Source organism: Magallana gigas, chromosome 10 (genome assembly GCF_963853765.1).
Source record: "Magallana gigas chromosome 10, xbMagGiga1.1, whole genome shotgun sequence".
NCBI classification, from domain to species: Eukaryota; Metazoa; Mollusca; class Bivalvia; order Ostreida; family Ostreidae; genus Magallana; species Magallana gigas.
The window spans coordinates 2,468,988-2,496,579 of NC_088862.1; the positions used below are offsets into that span (position 1 = coordinate 2,468,988).

At 35.6% G+C, this 27,592-nt stretch overlaps 1 protein-coding gene across 4 annotated transcripts; it reads left to right on the plus strand.

Annotated features, from left to right (window-relative positions):
• On the plus strand, positions 1-26,796 carry LOC105318826 (golgin subfamily A member 4). Of its 4 annotated transcripts, XM_066072616.1 has the most exons (23): positions 1-162; positions 1,268-1,450; positions 1,763-2,032; positions 2,170-2,217; positions 2,578-2,733; positions 3,148-3,297; positions 3,693-3,821; positions 4,174-4,450; positions 4,652-4,863; positions 5,242-5,361; positions 5,666-5,845; positions 6,150-10,815; positions 11,309-11,439; positions 11,949-12,146; positions 12,827-12,871; positions 20,250-20,374; positions 20,559-20,709; positions 21,348-21,416; positions 21,815-21,931; positions 22,137-22,184; positions 22,473-22,559; positions 23,525-23,544; positions 25,355-26,796. In XM_066072616.1, the coding sequence occupies exons 1-22, from the start codon at positions 82-84 to the stop codon at positions 23,528-23,530; spliced, it is 7,449 nt and encodes a 2,482-aa protein (XP_065928688.1). In that variant the 5' UTR covers positions 1-81; the 3' UTR covers positions 23,531-23,544; positions 25,355-26,796. The 4 variants fall into 4 exon arrangements, with proteins under 4 accessions (XP_065928688.1, XP_065928686.1, XP_065928689.1 ...); XM_066072614.1 differs by lacking the exon at positions 23,525-23,544; XM_066072617.1 differs by lacking the exons at positions 12,827-12,871; positions 23,525-23,544.
• The last annotated feature ends 796 nt before the right edge of the window (positions 26,797-27,592 follow it).

The following is a 27,592-nucleotide window of genomic DNA, read 5'->3' on the forward strand; positions in this document are numbered from 1 at the left end:
GTGAAACACTTGACAGATGAAAACATACAGAAACCGAAAACGCACATGGGTGTTATGAAGAGTTAATAATCGTTGAGCATCATGTTTAAGAATCTGAAGAAGAAGTTGGAGCAAGGCGTCGCGCAATCGCCGCTCCGTGGAGCACTGAACGCTGTCACAAAGGTGTGTTTTGCGGCGTAAATATCTGCCTGTTTTCTTGTTCCTTCTTACCTGTTCCCATCCAAATCATGTTTTAGAAATATCGTTGCATATATTTGTGCTACTGTTTGTTCGAAAGTCCTGTTCTGCCGATGGTGAATGTATTGTCAGGGTTTTAACCCGAATTTCCTGGGAAGGAAGTTCTTTTGTCGTATCTTATGAGTCAATGTGTATAGTCTGCCCCAGTTTACCGTTCCCGTAACTTTTCGACGTTTTTTTGATTAAAAGATCCAAGATTTTTTCATTGAACATTGAAATGTCTTCTACTTTTACTTACTATGGAGATTAACAAGAGCAGAAAGAAACTCCTTTACGGAGATCTATAATAGAAAATGTTTACAGCTTTGATTCATTCGGGAGTACTCAGAACACCTTGCACAGTTTTTCAATGTTTTCATCCAGGTAATTTTTATTTCTGCTACAATGCAAAATCTCCATAGACTTTTTATTTTCAGCTGTGTATTGAAACCTAATAAGTTAAAGGGGCTTTTCAAAGGGGAATTTATTTCATATTATTGAATGAACATCGTTTAAATCCTGAAGTATGTTCAATCATAAGCTGCTCTAAGCGGTGCTCCTGGTTCAACTGTAACTGGCATCAATAAATTATATGATTGCTGAATTTGCATGCGTAACAAAAGAACTTTTAGTCTCAACTTAGACTTGAACCCAGAGCCACTGTCATACTTTGCCACTGCATCTAGTTACTAAGCTGATGAGACCAAATATATTGACTGACAGGCATATTTTCATAAACATATGAACAGACCCGAAGATTGTCCTTGCTCTAGAAGCCTTCTATTGTCACAGTGGGATATGGACTTGCTTATGGAAGTTCATCCCTATTTAATGTCATATCAGAATTGTATCTGTATCAGTGACTTACTACGAACAACCAATATATCAGCCATAGTTAGATATGAGAGAAGTGTGTCAGCAAAGTATCATTGTGCAAATTGTATATGGTGTAACAGATGTTCAACTTCAGCAGTGAACATTTTAAGCACTGGAAAAAGTTTTCTGATCTGATAAATGATAATGGTAATGATAATGTGATGTCTGTTTTCAGTCTAATGAAGAGGTGTCAGCCAGTCCTGGTGAGCCTCTGGCAGAAAGCACACCCAAGAAAGTGACCAATGAAAACCAGAGTTTTAATGCCACTAGTGACCAAGGGGTAGTGGAGGGGGGACCAGCTGTGGGACAGCTGGTGGATATTCCACTCCAGGAGGAAAGTCCCAACACAACCAATGACGTAAGTCCACATATAATCAACACTTTCTATGCAACCAATGACAAAAGAAATTCATCTGAAGAGTAGAGAGGCTGTAATTAAGAAACAGATGAAAAAAAATCTGAATTAAGTGAAGACACTTGAGTTTTTATTACCAAATTTGATTAATATGAGGGTATGATTAAGTTTTCTGTTTTAATGATCTCAGATATCCACCTATGTTGGCAATTATTTGAAATAGTTCTAAAATAGCCTCTTCAATTGGGTAATTCACCTTTTAACTTCAAAATTATGGAAAGCCTCGTTCAATAATCTCTGCATGTTTTGTTGTAGTTCTCCTCGGCCCTGTCTCAGCTCCCTGGAGACGAGACGCCCCGGGCCGGTGGTCGATCTCGAGCTTCTTCCATCAGCTCGGTGACCAGCGACTCTTTCTTCACCAACTCAAGCTTTGGCCCTCAGCATCACTATGTGCTGCCCTCAGACATAGAGAGTGAGGTGGAGGAACAGACAAACAGTCTGGAGGCGTACAGCAAGGACGACCTGTATCAGCTGGTCCGCAAGTATGAACGACGCTCCATCCGCTACAAGTCCAAGTTTATGGAGGTAAGCTAAATCTTTTACAGGAAACTCTTAGATTTCATTGATTTTAGAAGATTGTCAATGATATAATTTAACATGATTGTAGTATTTGATGTAAGAATATGTCAATTTAAAGCCTTGCATTTTGTGTTGTTTTGCAGGTTGCTAACATTTATAAAGAGGTTGTAGCTGAAAGAGATAAACTTAAGGTAGGTATACTGTAATTGAATTAATACACTCTAAGGTAAATTTTGCCATCTCAAAAGAAGAGGAACCCAGCCCCTATAATGTAAATGTATTTTGACTGGACAATCCTGAATATTTATGTTGCCAGAGTAACTGTAAACGTATCATATTAAGCATGTATGGCTTTTGGTGGAAATTTTCCAAGTAGTTAGCATAGCGGTAAATTAGCATATTTCTATATGCACCTATTCTTATACACATTTGCATGGCATTTAATGATGCACTTGATTTGGCGGAAGCTGTTTTTTGCCAAAACCGCCGAAAACAATACACAGCCAAATGTAAAACATTTACAGTTATTTTATATAATTTTTGATTTTCAGAACACGTTGACACAGACACAGGATCGAGCATTCCGACGGATCTCAGAGCTTAAGGAGCAGATACAACTTGATCAGCTGGCCAAGAAAGACCTAGAGGAGAACTACAGGTTGATGCTGGAAGAGAAGGATGAACACCTCAAAGTGTTCAGGACTCAGGTCAGAACATGAACACCTCAAAGTGTATAGAGGTCAGAACATGAACACCTCAAAGTGTTTAGAGATAAGAACATGAACACCTGAATGTGTAAAGAGGTCAGAACATAACAGATCAAATTTATTGATGAACACGTCACATTAATCAATGTGTTTAAGACTTTGAATGTGTGTCATACTGAACACCTCTAAGTGTTCAAGGTTCAGATCAGAAGAGAATCATTTTTATGATGAAAATTGATTTTATGATGCTCAAAACAAAATGTTTAGACCTTAGGTTTGCACAAATAAAAGCTATGAATATTCAAGTTAATGAATGAAAAACATTTTATTGGTATTCTTCTTTTAATGATATGTACATGGATATTTATCTAATCTAATATAGTGACTAGATCAAGGAAATTTAAATATTTGTAGGTGAGACTATTGAAAGAGGGAAAGGAAATTCCAGCAGAACTGGAGGAAAAGTTGAAGGGTAAAAAGTCCCCCCAGAAGGCCCCAGTAGCGCAGGCCCAGACAGGGAGCAGTAAGAAAGAGGAGGGTGATGTACAGCAGCTCACTGAGAAGGTTTGTATGTCAGGGTTAGGAGGGTTTCATCCTGCCATATGAACGTAGCACTTTTTTCTCGCAGCAACAAATTTTCTTAAATTTACATATAAAAAATTGGATTATCATAGATTTTGCCCCCCCCCCCTTTTTTGGGAGTATGTAAAAAAAATTGGAATGAAAATAAGGAAATGAAGAGTGAAATTGAAGTTATAGATAAACACTCTTGGGGTCAAATGTAAAAGGTGATTCATAAAGATTATAAATGCAAAGAAATGCATATTTGTTTGTTTTTTTAATAAAAGATTTTGTTTAAAATTACATCTTTAGAAGAAAAGTGATCTATTGTTAGTTAAATTTTGATAAGACAAAATATTGTCTGAAAATTTTGAATCCATATTTGTTTCTACCTAAAGGTTAAGAGACTGGAGGGGTTATTGAGTCGCTGTAAAGAAACGATTCGCAGCAACAAGGAGAAGAATAGTCAACTAGAGGAGGAGAATGCCAAACTGACCAATGAAATCAAAGAACTCACTAAACTAAAGGTACACCATGTTGTAATGTCAGTTGAAGACTGACAATTGTAAATGTTTTACTCTGAAAGATGATTCTTTAGGTTTATAAACTGAAGGTACCAGTAATTGTTTGAAAAAATTGGGTGGGAATTGTTTTTTCAGTTGTATGTACTTTGCAGTCAAGGGTTAATATAATTATTATCATAAAAAGGCTTAGGCATTGTGAGTTAAAATGAAATATTGCTTTCTTATGATAAGTCTTTCTGAACATTAAATAGTTTATTCAGAAATCTGGTAGTGCATGAATAAGTGTGTGCATTTAACAGGACAAAGGATCTTCCAATACAGTAAAAACTGAATTAAATATTGCTTGCTTACTCAGGGATCAGGGAGTCCCGACCAGTTATCCAAACTACAGAACCAGATCCGACAGGCCAGGGAGGTGATACAACAGCTGGAGGCGGACAAAGAGCTCGCTATAGCCGAGGTCAAACGTCAAGTGCACGAGGAAATTCAGGCTAAGGACGAGGAGGTGGCCAAGGTCAGAGAACAGGTCAAGGTCAAAGAGGGAGAGGTCGCTCAGGCACAGCAGCAGGTGGGGCAGCTACAGTCAGAGAACCAGGCCCTGGTGGAGAGGAACGAGAAACTGGAGAAAGCAGGTAAAGGAGAGAGAGAGAGAGAGAGAGAGAGAGAGAGAGAGAGAGAGAGAGAGAGAGAGAGAGAGAGAGAGAGAGAGAGAGAGAGAGAGTATATAAATAAAGTAAGTAGATGTAAAAACAAATATTTTGTTTTTTTGGAAATATGTAGCTTTGTTATTTTGAAAGGAGAATTAAGGAAGTTTCGTTCTTCATATTTTATAGCTAGAGAAAAACTTGAAAAATCAAGGGAGATTGTTAAAAAACTGAAAGAAGACAAACAGAAACTACAATCTGAGATGAAAGAGCGAATCCAGGAAGTTGAAGCCAAGAGTCAGGAGCGGATCCAGGAAGTGGAGAGGGTGATGGAGGAAGAGAAGGAGAGCCTGGTACAGGAGCTGTCCAAGGCCAAGGCAGCCGCTGTCAGCTGTATGCAGGTATAAAACACTGTCAGCTGTATGCAGGTATAAATCACTCACATTTATGCAGGTAAAAAACACTGTTACTTGCTTATGCATGCAGGTAAAAATATTGTCACCTGTATTCAGGTATGATATAATAATACATGTAAGTGCATATTATTGGTTATGTCCAATATCACTATTAGCACAGTACTAGTGGCACCTATGTGTTTGATTTTTTGGGGAAAATTGATTGTTCAATAAATTAGCCTGCATTTGATTTTATGTTAATTTGTATCTCATGAACTTAGACATATTATGTTTATCTTGTTCATGAAAAGGCGATATACGTGGCTCTAAAAATAATATTCAAAGACGTTTGAGTACTGATGAACTAAACTGCGTGTATTTTAGGAGGAGACAGAGAAGAACCTGGCTAACAGAGTACAGGCCTCTATGGAGGAGAGGGACCAGTACTGGCAGCAGATACTCCAGGAGAAAGAGAGTCAGCACACAGAACTCTTACAGACCAAGGCAAGGGGAATCTATTATGGTATCCTCAGCATGGAATGACTGAGGCAGAGATATAAAGTTAAAAATTATATCAGACTGTTCTATTGATTCATTGATTCATCAGTGTTTGACTTGGTGAATCCAAACTGCTCTACTGGCTCAGTTATGTGCGCTCATGTAATACTTTGCATAACTAATATATTGACTGATTGATGTGTGAAGTTTGTTTTGATTCTTAATGTTAACTTTTGAAGTCTATGAATCTGAACTGTTTTACCGACTCAGTGATGTCTGTTTGTTTAACTCTATAAATTGTTGTTGACAGGAGGCGGAGCATGCTCAGTCACTGAGACAGATGGAGGAGGACATGGCCCGGAAGCTGTCCGAACAGGAACAGGAAATGAGGCTAGCCATGGAGGAGAGGGACCTACAGAAAATGGCTACCCTCTCCCAGCAGGACTCACTTAGGGACCATCTCCAAACTCAAGTGGACACTCTCTCTGCTGTGAGTATCTAGATTTTGCAGTTATTCATTTCTGTTGATGATAGGGATCTGATATCTAAGAATCCTCCCTTTTTTATACTTGAATAACTCACTTTATTTGTATAAATATTGTGTTAAGTATATATTTAAACTAGATATCAGCAATAATGTGAAAATTTGGAAAATGGAATATTAATAATGATAATTCAAAAGTGCTGCATTATTTTTGATCTTCAACATTTTTTTTTATTCTTCTTAGATGTCTACAGCAGGGTATTTAATTCACCTTTATTGATATCAAATTTTTATCGTTATTTTTTTCCAGGAAAAATCAAGACTAGAAGCAGAGTTGGCAGAAGCTCAAAAGCAAGCATCAAATCTAAGGGAGGAAATGGATGACAGGATCCAGAGGATCCAAGAGGATGCAGCTCAGCAGACCCAGGACTTGGAGAACAAGCACAGAGCAGAGCTAGAGGAGGCCCTGGGAGAGAAGGAGAGGGTGTGGCAAGAGACTCTACAGTCCGTGAGAGAAACTCACAGCGTCCAGATGTCCGAGCTCACTCGCAAGCAGGAAGACGCCATGCAGGGAACAAGCTCGGAGCTCGAGAGCTACCACAAAGAACAAATCAAGTCCATGAAATCCAACTACGAGCAGCTTTTGCAGGAGCGAGCCCACCAAGTGGAGGACCTACATGTGTCATTACATCAGATGAAAGAGGAGAAAGAAGGAATGGAGAGGGAATTGTCTGAACGGAGAGAGGAAGTCGAACAAATGAGGAAGGAAATAGATGCCATGTTAACAGAGAGCGGTGCAGCTCAGACTGAGAAAGAGGCCAAGATAGAGGAACTTATAGCAGAGGTGGAGACATTGACAAAGAATTTGGAACAGTTGGGGCGTGAGAAGAAAGAATTAGAGGAAGACATAGTGAAAATGATAGAGCAGAGAGAGAAGCAGGAGCAGAGTTATAGAGACAGGATCTCAGAGCTCACTCGGGAGAATAGCGATACAATGGCTGCCATCTCAGCCTCGTCTGATGAGAGCATGAAGGCTTTAACCAACCAGGTGGAGGAGAAAAACAAAGAGATTAAAAAATTGATGGAGACATTGAGGAAGGCTGAGGAAAAAGCTGCAGAGCTGGACAAACAGTGTGAGAAAGTGGAAAACAAGCTGTCACAGTCTCAGAAAGAAAAAGAGTTCATGGAGGAAAAGATCTCGAGTTTTGATGCATCTCTGTCTGAGTCCCTGAAACTGAATGAAGACTTGAACCAGAAAGTGAAGGAGACTCAGGAGATGTTCAGCTCCAGTCAACAGCATCTGCAACAGGAGAAATCCAGTCTGGACCAGAAGATCACGTCTCTCCAGGAGGTGGTGGAAGAGGGAGAGCAGAAGGTCACAGAAATGGAGCAGGTCATCATCCAGAAGGAAGAGGAGATCCAGGCCCTGAAGAGAGTGTTGGAAGACAATGCAGTGTACATCAAGGAGATGGAAGGAAAAGTGAAAGAGATAGAGACAGAGAAGAATGAACTGTCGGAAATTCTTGGGAGTAAGGAGGAAGAAATAGCTAAGGAGAAAGAGAAGTTTGAAAGACTGAGAGGGGAAGCAAAGGGCCGGTTGAAGGATTTGAAGGATAGTCTAGATGAAAGTGGACAGAAGTATCTAGACTTGGAATCAGAGAGGAAGAACTTAGTCGAAAAACATCAGCTGGAACTACAGGAAATTCAACAGAAACTAGAGGATGAAAAGTCCAACAGCCAGAAGATGGAGGAAAGTGTCAAATCGCAGTTTGAGGAGATGAAGACAAAGCACAAAGAACAAGTGAACCAAGTGAGAGAGGAACTCCAAGAAAAGCTGAAGCAGAGAGAGATGGAGTTTGAAGAGAAGTTAACAGAACTAACAAAACAGAAAGAACTGAATGCTGAAGACCTTATGAAGAACTTTGAGACAAGAAAAGTGCAGGAGATTGAACAGATTGGTGAGAATCATCAGAGAGAACTCAGAAGCCTTGTGGAAGACTGGGAGAGCAAACTTCAGAGGGAGAAGGAGGACTTTGATAAAGAAAGGCAGCAGCTGATTGCGAGTCACCAGGAGGAGTGTGCTAGACTGAGCGGGGACAGACAGAGGGAGATGGCCGAGGTCCAGACAAGTCTGGAGCAGAGGATCAGTGAGAAGGAATCAGCCATTGAACAACTCAACTCCGACCTAAAGTCTGCCCTAGAGAGCAAGGAAGCTTCATTGAGAGAATTGACAGAAAGCCGAGCACAGTTTGAGGACTCCACCAACAAAACCATTGAAACCCTGAACATGAAATTACAAGAAGCCGAAGATAGACTAAAGGAGATGACCGAAAAGATAAACCAACTAGAAACTGAGAGGGACAGTCTTGTTGAGAGTAATACTTTGTCAGTTTCGCAGTACCAAGAGGAGATAAAATTGCTGAGAGAATCTGAACAAGAAAAAATACAGAGTTTTGCTGCTTTAGAAGAACAGGTGAAGGAACTAAATCAACAACTGTACGCAGTATCAGAGAAACATGAAAAGGAGTTGTCTGAGAAAGAAGAAATGGTGAAGGGGCTGAGAGAGGAAATAAACCAACTGAACAATACTAACAGGTCTATGGAGGAGATGCTTAAAGAACTCAATGAAACATCTCAAGCTAGAGGGGAGAATGTACAGGAAAAGGAGAATCAAGTTAAGGAGTTGGAGGAAAAACTGACAGAGAAAGAACAGGAATTGAGTCAGATGTTAGGGGAGGTTCAACAGGAATGTGATAGAAAAGTGGAGGAAATTCAGACTGAGAAGGTCAAATGTGAGGAAGAGCTCCAGAAGAGGATCACAGAAATGTCAGAGAATGACTCAGAACTACAGGCCAACCTAACACAACTAAACAGCAAGGTCAGCCAAACAGAGGAAAAACTGCATGACTGTATTCAGCAGTACGAGTCTCAGATAGAGGAATACAAGACTAAACTTGAGCAGCAAGTGGAGCGTGGAAAGCAAGAGGTTCAGAAAGTGGAGGAGCAGTGGAAGAGCAAGCTGCAGGAGCTGAAGCAGAAGTACATGGCCAAGTTAAAGGAGTTACAAAAGGAGAGTCAAGACAAGGTCAGCTCAGTGTCACAGGAATCTGGTGAGGTCAAGGTCAGGCTTAGTGACCTTGAGAAACAGCTCGCCCAGGAGAGGTCAGACAAGGAGGCCATGTCAGAGGAGCTGACCCACGCCAACACTAAACTACTGCAGCTAGAGGAGACGTCGGGGGAGTCCAATATGGCCGTCATAGACCTGGAGAAGAAGATTCAGGAAATGGAGAGAGAACTGGGAGACAGGGACCAGAAGATTCACCAGTCTCAAGAGCAGATCAAGGAATGTGAATCCATCATATCCCAAAAGGAGACAGAAATTGGGGAGTTAAGATTAAGTGTTGAAGAGAAGGATAGAGTGATAAGTGAGAAAGAAACAAAAATTGAGCAACTGAGTGAGAGAGTGAGTGAGTTGGAGGGTTTGGTGAGGAACGGTGAAGAGTTGGGAGGAGAGTTGAAGAAAGAACTGTCAGATGTCAGTAATCAAGTCACTCAGCTACACTCGCAGTGTGAACAGCTACAGAGTGAGAACTCTGTCCTGGTCACCGACCTGGAAGGCCGAGATAGTACGCTGAGTGAGCTACAGACTCAGTTAACCGAGGCTGAGGCCGAGAAAACCAAACTCTGTGAGGAGTACGAGTCTAGGCTGTGTGCCGTCCAGAACTACAAGGAGCAGTTGATCGAGTCCGAGCGAGCTGTGGTACAGAACGAGTTTGAACTCAAAACTGGTGAACTCAAGGGTGAGATTGAGAAATTGATGACTGAAAATAGTGATTTAAAAACTGAGGTAGAGAAGTATGTAACAGAAATTAGTGAATTAAAAAGTGATTTAGAGAAATTAGTGACTGAAAATAGTGATTTAAAGAATTCTAATGTGCAGTTGTCTGATGCAGACACTAAGCGTAAGGATGAGCTATCTAATCTTAGTGAACAATTAGTGAATGTGAAGAAAGAGAAAGAAGCAATGAGTGAACAGTTTAAACAAGAAATGTCAGAACTTCAAAACAAACATTCCATGGAGCTAGAGAGCTTGTCTTCCAAGCTGGAGTCTGAAAATACAGCTAAGGTAGCAGAATACAAGAAGAAAGCTGAAACTTATATAGCCAACATGAAGAAACAGATACAGGAGGAAAAGGAAACATTGAAAGGTGAGCATGAAGCATTGAAAGAACAGCATAATGCTTTGAATGTGCAGCATGAAGCATTGCAAGAGGAGCATGAAGCGTTAAAATCGAAGCAAGAAGAAATGAACTCTCTTGTAGTGGAAAAAGGGAGCATTGATGAACAATTAAGGGCAGAGCAGAAAAAGTGTGTGGAGTTAGAAGGACAGATGTCAGAGCTAAAATCAGAGATCCAAAGATTATCAGAAGAGAGGGAGAATATAATCACACAGTTTGAAAAAGAGAAAACCCATCTATTAACACTAAATGAACAAGAGATTAAGAACAGGGAATCGGTGATAGCAGAACATGTTCAGAAAATGGCAGAGGTTCAGGGGAGTGAGAGTGCTCTGAAGAACAAGTTTGACGAGGCTGTCAGCAAAGAAGGAGAAATGGTTAAAACAGTGGAGAAATTAAGACAGGAGAATGCTATCTTATGTGAAAGTCTATCTCAACTAAACAAGGAACACTCTGAGGAAATAGACACTCTGAGGTCAGAAAACGAGAAAGCTAAGACAGCATTACAGAAGCTAGAGAAGGAATTCCAGAATTATAAAGCAAGCATCGATGAGCAAACAGAATCTTCCACATTTGGTCACCAGGAGGAGCTCCAGAAGATGAAGGTACACTACGAAGAGATGCTGGAAGACAGAGAGAACGAGCACACCTCCAAAATCAAACAGCTGGTCAAAGAGTTCAACCAGAAGATGGCCGAGAAAGACAGAGAGTTCGAGACAACATTCTCTGAGGCCCTCAGTAAGTTCATTAAGGTCATTTATACAAGAGTTAAGGTACATCAACCCTTCTGTGTCTAAAACTTTGTTTTAAAAAGGATGAATGATTAAAAAAGAAATTGTTGTTCAAATGCACACAATATCAGCATACTCCATGGAGCAAAGTTTGACAGAAGTTCTCCCTTTTGATTTGACAAATATGTACTAATGAAGTAACAGTCATTAATACCTGTGAGAATTATTTCTCCTATCAGAAGGGCATGTAACCTTAAATATAATTGTTGTATCTCCACATTAAGAGGGGTTGATGTAAAGTACACATAATTAAAACTATGAGTATATTATTTTATATTTACACAAGACAATATTTTCTATCAAGTATTTTTAACCTGAAGGATGTAAGGAAAATTTAATGTATTTCTTGTGTATGGCTACAAGTGGCCAACAGTTTGTAAATTTTCCAAAGAAAACTTTTTGATAAATTTTATTGTTTTTTTTTCTCTGATCTCTCACAGACAAATCTCAGACAGGGGAGAGTCGGCTATTATCAGAACACAAACAGATTGTGGAGGAACTGAACCGTGACCTTCAGGAGCGTGATGACAGAATCGACGAGGTCACGCTGGAGTATGAAGCCAAACTGAAGGTTACTTTCTGTTAATGGAATGATTTGATTAATTGATGTTGCTGTGAACATTCAAGCTAGATTTTGCAGATAAAACCACAAACATCTAATTGTACATGTACATTTTGTATCAATATTTCAAGTAAAAATCATGTTCTGATTTAACTTTTAAATTTTAATTAAACTTTAATTTTAACTTTTAAAATTTTAATTATAAAGAGAACTAGGCTAAAATCGGTCAGGGTTAGAATACTGTAAATTCCTAATTAAACATGAGGGATTAATATCCGCGTAAAATCGCAAGAAGCCTGTCTCGCGAATTTTAAAATCTTGCTTTTAATTTTTGAGAATATTTAAACTACATGAAACTATGATAAAATTTTGGCATTTGCTAAATTATGTTCTCGCGATTTGATGGAAAACCGTTGAATCGCAGAATTAAGTACTCGCGTAAAATCAGGAATCTAGAGTAAAGATGTGGCATCCTTTTGATGTAATCTTAAGTGAATGATGATGATTGTGCATTTTAGGAACAAAAAGAGGACCTCTCCTCCAAGATTTCCCAATTACAGCAGGATCTAACGGCAGCCAAACAACAACACCAGATGGAGCTGTATGAAATGGAAGAGAGGCTGAAACAGGTCCAGCAGAGGGTGGTCCAGCAACAGGAAGTGGTTCACAAACAGGAAGTGAGTGCCCTGACCCAGGAGTGGAATACGGAGAGAAAGGTATTTTATTACTGTTCATCTATAAATGTTGTATTATATTGTTTTATGAAAAGATATGCGTCCTATACAAAAAAATTGTGTTATTTGTTACCACCCAGCTTTAATTCATAAGATGAATTTAAAAGTAAGTTATATTTTTTGGGCATCCCAATATTGTAATAGTGCAGAAAATAAAACAGTTTCATGAATACTTAATGCAAAGTAGGAATTAGACACAAGTTATATGGAGACGAGTTGTTACAAAACAAATGACTTAAAAAACCCCAGACATGAGCAAAGTCATTGACAGACAAATTCAAGCAATAAAATCTTAAATTTGTCGAAGATGAAAAGATCTTTTAAGTATTTTATCTGGTAACCAGAAGGTTATTCATTGTATTGAAATAAGAAGTTTGTAATCTAACAGTTTGTTTGAGGGTACATTAAGTTTAAATATTTTATTATTTTAAGATAAAACACAAGTTTTTGTTATGTTGCAAATCACGAAGAAATTACTACTTTTACCTAATTTGTTTTCTATTCCTGATAGTCATTCTGATTTACGAGTAGATTTTCTCTGTTGAATATTTTGCACCACAATATTTTTGTAAATAGAAACAAGTGAGTTTTATTTTGTTCTTTTTTCCCCCCACAATGTTACAAGTTTTGAGTTTTAACTGCTTTCATTGTGGTCACAACAGGCACCCCTGCTGCATGCCAGTGGACCAAGTGTTATTGAACCGCAGGTAGAGTTGATTTGCACTGTTATCAATCTCCTTTCTATTTTATTTTTGCTTCGTTTTGTCTGGTGAATGGTGACATATTAACCCTAATGTGAACTGCTAACAAAATCTGATTATTTACTTACCATGTATTTTATGTATTTATTCTAATAGTTATAGTATATTATCTTATTTACTAACCATGTATTTCATGTATTTATTCTCATAACAGTAGTTAATATTAACTAAATTTTGTCATCTCTGTATATAAGTCATTTTAAAAAGTAATCTATTTACTAATAGATTAAATTTTAACCTTTGAAATTTCTCTCTCTCTCTCTCTCTCTCTCTCTCTCTCTCTCTCTCTCTCTCTCTCTCTCTCTCTCTCTCTCTCTCTCTCTCTCTCTCTCTCTCTCTCTCTCTGAGCTTGATGTTTGATATGAAAAGCTTACACTTGCAGTATACTTGTGGATTTATTGACACACATATTTACTCCACTCTTAATTAAATGACGTTCAAAGTGTGCTTTAAAGTCTGAAGTGTAAAATATGTGTGCTTACAAATGAAGAGGTTTAATTTCTTATCTTGACAATCGCTTTCTAATTTTCTAATATCGGTACACATATATCTTCCTTTGCACAGATGCTAGCTTTCCTGATTATATAATGTGGATATTTATTTGTGTGTTTGTTATTACATTTAATTATGAAGTATTGTATAAATTCACCTATTCTATCAATTCTAGTAAGCTGTAACATATACTTAAGACAGTTTTAACTATAATGTGAAATTGCTCCTGAAAAATTTATTTTATTAATTTATAAAACGATAAATCCTCTTACAATGAGATCATATTAAGGTGGTATGGGACACTTCCATGTTGTGACGTATTGTTTATCGAAATAAACAATAAAATGAAGTATAATTAGGGTCTTCCGTCTTCAGCGGAAGACCCTTCTATTATTCTTCGGTTTCTTTTTCACTTTTCTTATTATTATTATTATTATTAGGGTCTTCCGTTTCCAACGGAAGACCCTCTTGTTATTCTACGGTTTCTTTTTCTTTATTAGGGTCTTCCGTTTCCAACGGAAGACCCTCTTGTTATTCTACGGTTTCTTTTTCTTTATTCTTATTATTCTTTTTTTTCTTTTTCTGACTTTTTTGGAGCGTTATTTCTAAAAAACTACTCAACCGATTTGCACGAAATTTGTAGGAGTGATAGAACATCATCGTCGCTACATATTATCAAATTTTTGCATGATGACGTCACTTCCGGTTTCAGATATAGACGATTTGGTAAATTTTTAGGGGTTATTTTGTCCACGCATCTCCTCCGAAACTAATCAAGATAGAAGCTTAAAATTTTCAGGGGTTGTAGATGAATGTCTGTAGATGTACCCCCATGCTTCCAATTATGAAAATTACTCAAGGCCTTGAAGCTCGCCTGAACCTGAAAATTAGCACCAAAATTTTCCACGAAATTTTTGCACATTTTCTGTAATACCTTTCGATGTGCACATAATTTGTTAAAACATGTAATGCAAAAGTTGTTTCAATGTTCACGAGCTTTCCTTTGATATCAAGAAAAAGGGGCTGACCCCTCAAATTAGGGACCAAGGGGGCTCTAAAGTCTTCTTACAATAACTCTTTACTGAACAATAATTTGTTATTAATTATATAAGCAAAAATGTTCATTGTACAGCTGTTTATCTATACTTTAATCATACTTAAGTCATATGTTACGTAATTAGGGGTTTCAAGGGGCCAGAAGTTCAAAACTTTGATCATTAATATCTGAAAAAGGAGAAATATTTTTAAAAGCAATCTAGAACAAAAGTTGCTTAAAATGGTGTTCTTGTCAATATGCTACCTTAAATGTTTTTGTTTATGACCCTATTAAGGAGTTAAAGGGTCGGCCCCTAAAACCCATTCGTACAGATATCTCAAGAACGGTTAACATTTCATGAACACTTGTTGAACAATATATGTTTAAATATGCAAGACCTTAAATTTAATATTAAGAAAAAGGGGCTGGCCTGTCAAATTAGGGGCCAAAAGGGCTCTAATGTCTTTTTACAATAACTCTTTACTGAACAATATTTTGTTATTAATTATAGAAGCAAAAATGTTCATTGTACAGCTGTTCAACTATACAGTACCATACCTAAGTCATATATTACGTAATTAGGGATTTCAAGGGGCCAGAACTTAAAACTATGATCATTAATATCTGAAAAAGGAGAAATATTTTAAAAAGTAATGTAGAACGAAAGTTCTTCAAAATAATGTTCTGAACAATATTAAACCACAAAATTTGTTGTTAGTGGCCCCGGTAAGGAGTTAAAGGGTCGGCCCCAAAAACACATTTGTACATATATCTGGAGAACGGTTTACAATTCATGAACACTTGTTGAACAAAATATGTTTATATTAGCGAGACCTTTAATTTGATATCAAGAAAAAGGGGCTGGCCCCACAAATTAGGGGGTACAAGGGCTACTAAGTCTTTTTATGATAACTCTTTTCTGACCAATAATTTGATATTTATTATAAAGCAACAAAGCAGCTTTTATTAAGCTTAATTTAAAACTGAAATCCGTTTTAAAATCAGACGATGCATAACAGAGATATCGGGTTTTAAATATTGATTTTTCCGGAAATTTTGTTTCCGCGTCCTTGGTTTAAAAAATAGCGTAATGTTCATAGTAGAATTAACTCGTACCAAAAATAATTGTTAAGTCGTACTTTAACACATTCGGATTTTTTGTTAAGTCGTTCTTGAAATCAAAAAGGTTTTTGTTCAATCGTACTTAAAATCATTCGGGTTTGTTAAGTCGTACCAGGAATGAATCGATTTTTTTCATCTTTTTATTTTAGTTACTCTTGTTATTGGTTTAAGAGCTCTGCTTCTTACAGGAACTTCCAGCTTTACTTCCAACATTAACGGAAGACCCACTCGTTGCTTTGCAACGAGCTTTGCTCTAGTTCTTATTATTCTTTTTTTTCTTTTTCTGACTTTTTTGGAGCGTTATTTCTCAAAAACTACCTCACCGATTTGCACGAAATTTTTAGGAGTGATAGAACATCATCGTCGCTACATATTATAAAATTTTTGCATGATGACGTCACTTCCGGTTTCAGATATAGACGATTTTGTAAATTTTTAAGGGTCATTTTGTCCACGCATCTCCTCCGAAATTAATGAAGATAGAAGCTTGAAATTTTCAGGGGTTGTAGATGAATGTCTGTAGATGTACCCCCATGCTTCCAATAATGAAAATTGCTCAAGGCCTTGAAGCTCGCCTGAACCTGAAAATTAGCACCAAATTTTTCCACGAAATTTTTGCACATTTTCTGTAATACCTTTCGATGTGCACATAATCTGTTAAAACATGTAATGCAAAAGTTGTTTCAATGTTCACGAGCTTTCCTTTGATATCAAGAAAAAGGGGCTGACCCCTCAAATTAGGGGCCAAAGGGGCTCTAAAGTCTTCTTACAATAACTCTTAACTCAACAATAATTTGTTATTCATTATATAAGCAAAAATGTTCATTGTACAGCTGTTTATCTTTACAGTATCATACTTAAGTCATATGTTACGTAATAAGGGGTTTCAAGGGACCAGAAGTTCAAAACTTTGATCATTAATATCTGAAAAAGGAGAAATATTTTTAAAAGCAATGTAGAACAAAAGTTGCTTAAAACGGTGTTCTTGTCAATATGCTACCATAATATTTTTGTTTATGACCCCATTTAGGAGTTTAAGGGTCGGCCCCTAAAACACATTCGTACAGATATCTCAAGAACGGTTAACATTTCTTGAACACTTGTTGAACAAAATATGTTTAAATTTGCAAGACCTTGAATTTGATATCAAGAAAAAGGGGCCGGCCTCTCAAATTAGGGGCCAAAATGGCTCTAATGTCTTTTAACAATAACTCTTTACTGAACAATATTTTGTTATTAATTATAGAAGCAAAAATGTTCATTGTGCAGCTGTTCATCTATACAGTACCATTCCTAAGTCATATATTACGTAATTAGGGGTTTCAAGGGGCCAGAACTGAAAACTATGATCATTAATATCTGAAAAAAGGAGAAATATTTTTAAAAGCAATGTAGAACAAAAGTTGTTCAGAATAATGTTCTGAACAATATTAAACCAAAAATGTTGTTGTTAGTGGCCCCGGTAAGGGGTTAAAGGGTCAGCCCCTAAAACACATTTGTGCAGATATCTCGAGAACGGTTTACAGTTCATGAACACTTGTAGAACAAAATATGTTTATATAAGCGAGACCTTTTATTTGATATCAAGAAAAAGGGGCTGGCCCCACAAATTAGGGGGTACAAGGGCTACCAAGTCTTTTTATGATAACTCTTTTCTGACCAATAATTTGATATTTATTATAAAGCAACAAAGCAGCATTTATTAAGCTTAATTAAAAACTAAAATCCGTTTTAAAATCAGACGATGCATTACAGAGATATCGAGGTTTAAAAATTGATTTTTCCGGAAATTTTGTTTCCGCGTCCTTGGTTTAAAAAATAGCGTAATGTTTATAGTAAAATTAACTCGTGCCAAAAATAATTGTTAAGTCGTACTTAAACACATTCGGATTTTTTTGTTAAGTCATTCTTGAATTTAAAAAGGTTTTTGTTAAATCGTACTTAAAATCATTCGGGTTTTGTTAAGTCGTACCAGGAATAATCCGATTTTTTTTCATCTTTTATTTTAGTTACTCTTGTTATTGGTTTCAGAGCTCTGCTTCTTACAGGAACTTCCCGCTTTACTTCCGACATTAACGGAAGACCCACTCGTTGCTTTGCAACGAGCTTTGCTCTAGTTATTATTATTAGGGTCTTCCGTTTCCAACGGAAGACCCTTTTGTTTTTCTTCGGTTTCTTTTTATTATTATTTTATTTTTTATTTTTTTTCTGACTCCTTCTCGGCTTTATATCTCAAAAAGTTTTCATCCGATTTCAATGAAATTTTCAGAGCTTTTGTAAAGTTACCGTGCCTCAAAGATGTTAAAGTTTCAGCATTTACGTCACTTCCGTTCAAATTTGGCGGCCATTTTTAAATTTAAAAAAAGTGATTTTGTCCGGAAGAAATATCCGTAAACTTTAAAGATATTGCTTTGAAATTTTTACTGATGATAGATGTATCAATTCTACAATGTACTGGGGGGTTTAAAATTTTGTTCATTAATTTTGCTCAAAACCGGAAGCAGTTCCAATTTTTGGAAATTTTCATTTTTTTTAACAAAATAAGACAATACTACAGTCTTATAGAACTGGCCATGGTGAATTCAAATCTGAAATCCGTTTGAAAATCGGACGATGCATTACAGAGATATCGGGGTTTAAAAATTGATTTTTCCGGAAATGTTGTTTCCACGTCCTCGGCTTAAAAAATAGCTTAATGTTCAAAGTCAAATTAATTCGTACCAAAAATAATTGTTAAGTCGTGCTTGAACACATTCGGATTTTTTTTTGTCAAGTCGTTCTTGAAATAAGAAAGGTTTTTGTTAATTCGTACTTAAAATCATTCGGATTATGTTAAGTCGTACCAGGAATAATTCGATTTTTTCATCTTTTTATTCAAGTTACTCTTGTTGTTGGTTAAAGAGCTCTGCTTCTTCCAGGAACTTCCGGCTTTTCTTCCGACATTAACGGAAGACCCACTCGTTGCTTTGCAACGAGCTTTGCTCTAGTTATTATTCTTTTTTTGTCTTACAAATTTTGTGCAGGCGATTTCTCAGAGATGGGATGTTCGATTTCTCTCAAATTTTCAGGACTAAAGCCTTGTTATCTGAAATTTATACCGCTGAAACAGATTTTGAAAATTCACTTCCGGTCGGAAGTTATCGTCCGTTTACGATTTTGAAAAGTCAATTTTGTCTCTCAGGTTTTTCAAAAACGAGCAAAGATAGAGAGCTGAGAATTTCAGAGATGATAGATCTATCGATTTCCTTGTGCACCTCGGTATAGAGAATGTCCGCCGTCACTTCCGGTCGTCACCAGAAGAAATTTTAAAAAATTGAATTTTTCGACTTTTTTATTTTTCAATATTTTTCTTTGAAATTTCTACACCTTATAGTGACCCTTTCACTGATTCAGAATATGTATTTTGCTTTAAAATCGATTGAGGCATTCTCGAGAAATTAAGCGTCAAAGTCCTGAAGCGAGAGTCCGAGTAGCTCAGTCGATATAGTCGTGGACATGGCCCATGCGACCCGGGTTCAAGCCTGGAGTGCCGCAAATTTTTTTTCTCTATTTTTCGCTTAGATCTACGATTTTATCTTTGAATTGATAAGATTAATCTTATCTATTCAAAAATCGGACGGAAGACCCACTCGTTGCTCGCAACGAGATCGAATCTAGTTATATAAGTGGTTTCTTTCCCGATATTGTCACCTAACAGTGTAGCGCAGTGGGTTAGAAGGTTTTCTACAAATCTGTAAGTCATGAGTTCGAATCCCGCTCGGGGTTTTACAATTTTTACCTCTCCAAATATTTTTAAAAGCTATTTTTTTGGTTAAATATTGTAAAATTTGAAAATTCTACACCGGTAAAAGTATTTCAATTATAATGTACTTTAATCAACATTAATATCGACAGATGTCCCATAGCACCTGTTAAAATCTCAAACTGTTCAATTCCTTCTGTGTGTTGACTTGACAAAGGTTATCCAGCTACCAATTTGGTAATGCAAGTTTGACTTTGATGCAACATGTAACTACAGTAAAACATGGTTATAGCGAACACGCTTATAATGAATTGACGCTTACAGCGAAGTGAATTTCATTCCCCAAGTCTCTATTTCATGTTGTAAACTTGACAGATATAACGAATTACGTTTACAACGAAGTAAAATAGCCAGTCCCTGGGACTTCGTTATAAGCATGTTTTACTGTAGTAAACTTAATTTTTTTTATCAAAGTCACAGTGACATTAAACTTCTGTGACATTTTCCACTTTTACAGTACCGTGTGACCTTTTCCTTTATTTTGGTCATTATCTGGCTTGGGTTCATTTAACTTAAATAAAACATCATCATTTTGATATCATTCCCAATTTTTCATTATACATGTATATAACTTTTGTGAAAGTGAGTCTGAGATGAAAAGTGAACTAGTTTAAGGTTTTTTTAGCTCTAGAGTCTAGTGGGCTTAGTCAGCCATCTTTTACCTGGTGATTTTATGGAGAGTATATATACCTCAGAGTAAAATCATTGTTGTATCAGTTCAGACAGATTCAGAGCTACAGCTCTTAATGCAAGACTGTGTGAAACAGATATCTTTTTGAAAAAGATAACAAAAAATGTGTATGTACAATGTCTGGTGTTCAGAAGTGTTCTTTTACTGTTGAATTCTCATCATTTGCCCGCCACTGTTGTAGGAGCTGCTCCATCATAACCAGTTAGCAATCAACGCGCTACAGAGTGGCTCAGGCAGTGCAACAGTTCTACAGCAACAGGTGATGCAGCTCACACAGCAGCTACAGCAGCTCAAGGAGCAACACAGGTCAGCAACATCCTGTAACATTAATTGGAACATTCTGCAGATCTTATCAATTTAAGAGCACAAAAGTTGCTTCTTGATGATAACAGATCTTGAGCAATCATCAATTAAATATCTTGAAATTGTGTGTTCATATCACAAAATTTGGCTATAAGACCCCAGTTCATCTCTTTTTGTTGTTGTATAGACTGGAGCTGGCTCAGGTCCAGGGTAATATGGAGATGAAACTCAACCAAGTGCCTCTACAGCCCAGGAGGAAGCATGTGAACTTTGACCCCAATGATCCCAACATGGAGTCGGAGTTTGAGAATCTGGAACTAGACAACATGGATCTCAGGGTAAGGGTTGTTATGTCATTGGAAGGTCTGTAAAGTGTAATCCCAGCCTTATTGACTAGAGATACAAAGCTCAAAGATGAAGATTTTTATCTTGATTACAGTAAAATACACTTATATCGAAGTGCCATGGATAAGTGATTTTGTTTCGTAATAAACATAATTTGTTATATCTGTTAATAGCTTCACAATATGTTTAAAACCTGTGGGGAATGAAAATCACTTTACTATCAGCATGTTTTACTGTATGTAGAATTTTAAGTTAAAGAATGTTTTTTTTATTGGCTTCGCAAAATATAATAGGTATAATAGTGTGCACTTTTATTAGATTTTTTTTTAATTTATTGAAAGCAAATTTGGAAAATTGATGGGATGTAGGTCATGATGACTCTGAGAAAGTTTCTGCTTGATGTGTAAAACCAGGGTTCTCCACATCTTAATTATTCTATTCATGACTGTCCTATTTTTTATGAACAATAAGTTACAGAGAGAAAAAATGCTTGAAGTAGATTGTTACAATAATTTGTGCCTTGATAAGTTCTATTTCAAGTGTATCTGTACAACAGAAGAGTCTGATGAGTTTATGTAAGACCATTTTGGGATTCAGTTTGATATTGATACTGATATGTTCTCACTGATAGGCTCAAGTTGCTCAACTGAATGGTCAGCTAGCTCAGACTCGAATCAGGGAAAAAGAGCTTCAACAACAGGTAAGCCAAAAGGTGTTGATATCTGCCTGATTTTGTATCTTGATATCTGCCTGATTTTGTATCTTGATATCTGCCTGTTTCTAAATAATGATTTCATAACAGAAAGCATGCTTTATCAAAATCTTTGATAAGATATTTCTTGTTTTGATTGTTTGAAAATGTTTCCAATCTTTTAATTTGGAAAATAGATGTATTTGTAGCAGAGAAGTATCCATATGGGCCTATAAACATAACTAGTATTTAGCCTCAGTGTTCATTTCCTTTCTGTTAGCATTGAAAATCTGTTACATTCCCATTTCTAATCACAGTAAATATGGGCTTTGAATGGATTATTTATATCTTAGTTTAACTTTAATTTTTAAATTTGTGAAATACAAAGTATATACGGTCTTTTACAGCTGGATGTTGCTAAGGGAGGTAACTCTCACTGGAGCCATGATGGACCCCCCAGTCCAGGCTACCACACGGATGGTACCCCTGCTGGGCCCCTTCTGAATGAGGCCACTCAGCTAGAGGTAAAATTGATTGTTTAATGTCAAGGGTCACTTACAAATGTATGATTACATCAATTTTTTATAAAAAGCATAAATTGAACTATGTTTACAGTGTTAACACTGTACCTAATACCTGATACATAATCTACATATCACACTCTCCCTCCATTTCTGAAGATGTTTTTGTGTTATGTTTGCAAACGACTTTTGTATCCTGTGTTTTCAGTATCTGAAAAACATTCTGTTCCAATACATGACGGGGAAGGAAACGAAGGTAAATCTATAGTCATACATTTATCTCACTTTCTGGTAAATCTATAATTGTCATTCATGTACGTATCTCAACTTCCGGTAAATCTATTGTCATACATGTATCTTACTTTCCAGTTAATCAATTGTCATATATGTATCTCACTTTCCTTGTAAATTTTGTGTCTTGTTGGATTTCCACTGGTTTATCTACCTATCATTTAGTCTCTCCAGTAATCCCAGTGATATTTTAAACATGAAAACATTGAACAAGTTCCAGGAATACATTACTATAAATCTGTTATGTTTTCAGACCTTGTCCCGTGTCATTGCCACCATTGTTCACTTCTCAGACGAACAGACCAAGAGAATCATATCGTATGAAGACGCCAAAAACACGGTACGTACTGAAGACATGGACATCAAGGACACCCTCTGTACACTAAATAATCATATTATAGCTTAGATCATGAGTGCATCTACTAATAATTTTCAATAAGGATACATGTACAAGCCACTTTCCTTCAGGAAAAATACTCAAAGAGATGCCGAATAGACCATGAATATTCGTTGTTGTGATTATTCAGTTATTTATCTTGGTCTGCTACAAAATGTCTATTGTACCTGAGTGCTTACAAATTATCTGTACACTATGGATACAGCTTATTTAATAAAGAATTTTAAGGGAGATCACTTGCATCAATATCAATGTATTACATGAATTTTCAAAATCAAACTTGATAAACATGTACACCAAGATATAACAAACAATATGTCAGAAATATTTCTTAAATACAACATGTTATGTTATGTAAGCAATAAGATGACAAAGTTTTTCCGCTCTCCTTCCAGTATTCAGTATAAGCACGAACAATCCATTATACTGTATACATATATATTTTCACTACATTTTTTTTTATCTTTCTACATTTGCAAATGGTCTTGCCAGACAATAAGATATATGATAAATACTTTTTCTGATAAAAATGGTAATTTAGAAATTGTTCTGAATTCATCCAGTCTTGAATTTGACCACTCACATTCACAACATATGGTGACAAAAGGTGCGATATTAAATGGAGGCAAACATTTCCCTATCTTAAATTTGCCCTCAAAGAATGAGAGTAAAAGTGGCAGAAATAAAAAGGGGGCAGATATTTGCCTGCATACAGTACCCTGCAAAAAGATTTTCATACAAACTATAACAGTCTTCATACATCACTGATACAGAATCAGCACATACTGACATTGAGTCCTTTGGTGTTTGATTGTACAATGATGTACAATTGGTACAACTACCTGCACATGTCCAGGTGTATTGTCGCATGTTTCTGACTAACCCCCATGTTTCCCTTCAATCCACAGGTCTAACCTTTCCGCACTGAGTGAGTTGGTTTGTTTTATTTATCCTCCCCGCATTTTCTTCTCACAATCCAGAATTTTTGTAAAATTTGCCATATGTAGAAATATGTGTTTGTTTGGAGCTGTGAAAATGCAGGTGTTGTGGTTTCTTCTTTTTTTAAAGGGATCCCTTGGAATTGTAAAATTAATTAATTACAGTACAATGTATTTTAAAATGATACATTTGCACAATTTCATTTATGAAGGCCAAAAGTTCACACGTCTACCACAGAGCCATTTGGCTTGGTAAATATTAAAAGTTTTAATATGACTGGTAATTGATACCTTGCAGGAAAATGGAATGACAATTGGAGGAATATTTTTTTTATTTGGTTATCATCATTGCAATTGTCTGATGTATGATTGATGCACAGTTAAACTTCGATATCTCGAACACTGATATCTCGAATACAATGGCTATGTCGAAGTTATTTTTAAGTCCCAACTACCTATTTTTAAAGTATTTTACCCTCGATATCTCGAATATTCGGATATATCGAAGTTTTTCAACAGCCCCATATAGTTCGAGATAATGACGTTTGACTGTATTGACTAAGTTTAAAGTTGTTGAGTTTAGAAGTGTTATAATACATATTATCTCTAGCTGTTCACTGTTTGACATCCACAAAAACTTACAGTGGTCTTAATAAAAAGGCCAAATATTGAGACCTTAATTTTATAAACAAAAAAAAAAATAAATTTTTGAACACATTATACATGTACATTAGTTTTTCTGTACAGTGGATTATATAGCTGAATTCTTTTGCTGTCAAAGCGATTTTAGATGTCTATGCAAACAGTAATATATTAAATGTAATATGGCAATTGTTGTCTATTTGATATCTCAAAACTAAAGTTATAATGTTTGATTTGACACTCAGAAAATCTAAACATGTATATACTAGTGTGTGCCATATTGTATTAAAAAACAATGAAGTTCAAACATACAGTAAAAAATGCTTTTAACGAAATGCCAAAGGCGTATAATTTGGATTTGTGACATTAATTTGAAACAATAACACTGAATTTGCTGTAAGGGTGAATTTGTTAAAAGCATGATTGCTGTTACTGTGTATTACTTAAACATCTTTAATTCTTTAATTTAAATCTTTTGTTTCTATTTCCAACTTTATATTTGTCTTCAACTTTGAGAGAGAAAAAATTCCCTATACTGAATTATTTTACTTCAAATTTTGAAATTGATTTTGCTGGACTATAATGTGATGCTAGATGGATAGAGGTGATGGTTTTAGATAAAGGGGATTTTGGGGAGGTGGTTTGGAATTTTATTTGATTTCAGAATTTTTTTCCTATACCATAGTTGTATCTTATATGTACACTTTTGTTGGAAACTTAATTATCCTTTCAATACATTAAATTTTTTAATTGAAACATGCATTGATAAGAATGAGTCAAAAAGTTAGACAAGTATGGTTGGAATTCGGACTTGTACTAGAAAGTGAAAAACGAATAGACTTCTGAGAAGGAATCCTAGTTGCGTTATATCCATTTTATAATCTTTTTAATAAATATTTTTTATAAAAAACATTTGAATCTGATGGATTATTGCAACCTTACACCTTTTAGAGATATTTAGATGGTATAATGTACATGTATACCATGCAGACATCAAATTGTTTTAAAATATATAACTTTCACAGCACAAAGTTGGCAACCACTCACTGTACATGTAACCATCTTCATTAACTATAATATATTTGCAGGTAAAAATTACCTTACACTAAAAATATTTAACAGTGTTCAAATAAAGTCAAGTTGTCATTTCTTTTTCAGTGGCTTTCCTCCCCATGAAAATGACCTGTGCCAAAACAGTTGCATATCATAAGACATTTTAGACATTGTTGAAAGTGCAGGAAAGAAACTGATGCAGAGATCCTTGTGACAGACGAGGACCAAGTTGGTTGATAAGGAAACAATTGAGTGTTTCTTTAAAAAAAAACGTAGGATGGGATTCGGTGAGAGAAAAAGGCTTTGAATGAAATTTATGAGCTTCCTGAATAAGATTGTGGAGTCAGCATAGAAAAACATTCCAGAAGATTGATCTCTCTGCTGGTGAAATTAAAATTGGCTTGTTGGAAGCTAGGTGTCAGTAAGACATCAATTAACCAGGCATTGGATTGGTGTAACTTAATCATTATCATTATTGATTAAAATCAAACCTCGCTTTAAAAAACAAAACCAAATTTTTGGGGAATGTTTGGCATTTTGTATAGCTAACTGTTAGTTTAATTTTACAAATGGCTACCAATAAATCTCTTCTGTGATTGGTCAGATTGTATTTATTGACAATAAATGTCAAAGGTCAATGTTTCAATTCAAATGTTCTGTTTTGGGGAAAGATAAAAATGTTAAACTTGAATGCCTGTGATAAGAAAATGAGAACTGCAGTTGGAGACTTGTGAAATTATTTAATATATTGCTTGTGTTTATGATATAACAACTATTCTGTGTTCACTTTTTCAAAGTTCAAAGGTTGTTTCTTCTGTGGTGCTTAGTGTATTCGACAAATATTTCTAATATGGTCATTTACAATTTTTAAAAAATCCAATCTTTGGATTGTTTGAAGGCAAACTGTATACAAGATGGAGCAAATGTTGTCTTACAGTGTGTACAATATGTAAAATGGGACCAATGGAGATTGAAAGCATTCACAGAATGAGTGAAAGTTATTGCATTTTCAATTGAGCAATAAAATTGATACATGTACGTGTATAAACCAAAATAGTGTCAATGACCTGTTGAATGAAGCTTGTTTATTTTACTCTCATTTTTGTTACAAAAATAATTTTATTTACCATATTATATGTGACTATTGTTTTATATTGAACCAAATTACATTTATTTATTTATGTTAAGGGCAGAGATTTAATCCTGGGATTTTTCAATATATTCTTGATCTTGTTAAGTTTTTTAGCCAAGTGTAATTTCAGCCTTTAATGGAGGAGTGACCGAGATTCTAAAGACAGCAACAAAAAGGAGGAGAAAAGTAAAGGTCAAATTTATAACTGTTACAAATGTTTTCATTGGGCTTTGTGCAATTTTACAATTTTCCTTCTGTTTTAAAAAATTTATAACTAAACTGTCAGCAGAGGAGAAATCAACAGATCAGATAAAATACCCCATTGTAATAACATTGCCTTTGTTTGCTACAATCAAGAGTGCAATGTTTTTCTGCATATGGAATACGATCCTAAATAAACATGTTATGATGTTACGTTTTAAATGTTATATAAATTCCATTAAGATTATTTCTTGGTTCTTGTTAACCCAAAAAGTATGATTGACTAGCTAGTTTTCTTTGCTATCCTACAGCCACTGTATATTTTGTTTAAATATTATTATCTATCTATATTACTGTTATAATTTCCAATCAATAAAGCTATTGGAAATTACAACTGTCTTTTGTTTTTTTAAAGGTACAATAATTACATGTATATAAAAACGGCAATAATCACTGAGATTTAAACCAGTGCTCAAAATAAAGAATGTATACTTGCATTTTAACCCTTAAAATGTTCTGCTATTGTATGCATGTAAGTTTCAATTTTCATACCATTTATAAGATTAACTATAACAACTTTCTCTATGGGACCATGAGTGAGTATGAATGTTTACTAGTATATTCAGGTCATTAACTTAATAATTATTTGATTATATTTTAACTTTGCTTTTTTCTTGGGTTTGAATTAATCTTTGAAGTAGAAGCTGTTACAATATACCATTAATTTCCATAGTTTGTTTAGTAATGAATTTATTATATTGGCTTAATTTTTTATCCAGAATAAGTAGAACATTTTACGATACTTTTACGGAAAATGAAGTTTTATACTTGAACTGATTCGGCCATTATCTACTTTTAAAAGCTAACGATTGTCAACATCTTATAATATGTAAGGACAACCGCTGTTATATCAGTTTACAATTACAGTTTACATCCGACATCTTAAAGTTTAAATTCATAAATACCAAGTCATTTTGTTATGATTAACAATGTCAACGAGTGTGTATTTG

Excerpts from the sequence above, each read along its gene's own strand:
- LOC105318826 (XM_066072614.1), top strand. The coding sequence starts at position 82 with ATGTTTAAGAATCTGAAGAAGAAGTTGGAGCAAGGCGTCGCGCAATCG. Across the intron at positions 3,822-4,173 it reads AAGAACTCACTAAACTAAAG|GGATCAGGGAGTCCCGACCA; the intron begins GTACACCATGTT and ends TTGCTTACTCAG. Across the intron at positions 21,417-21,814 it reads AAAAAGAGCTTCAACAACAG|CTGGATGTTGCTAAGGGAGG; the intron begins GTAAGCCAAAAG and ends GGTCTTTTACAG.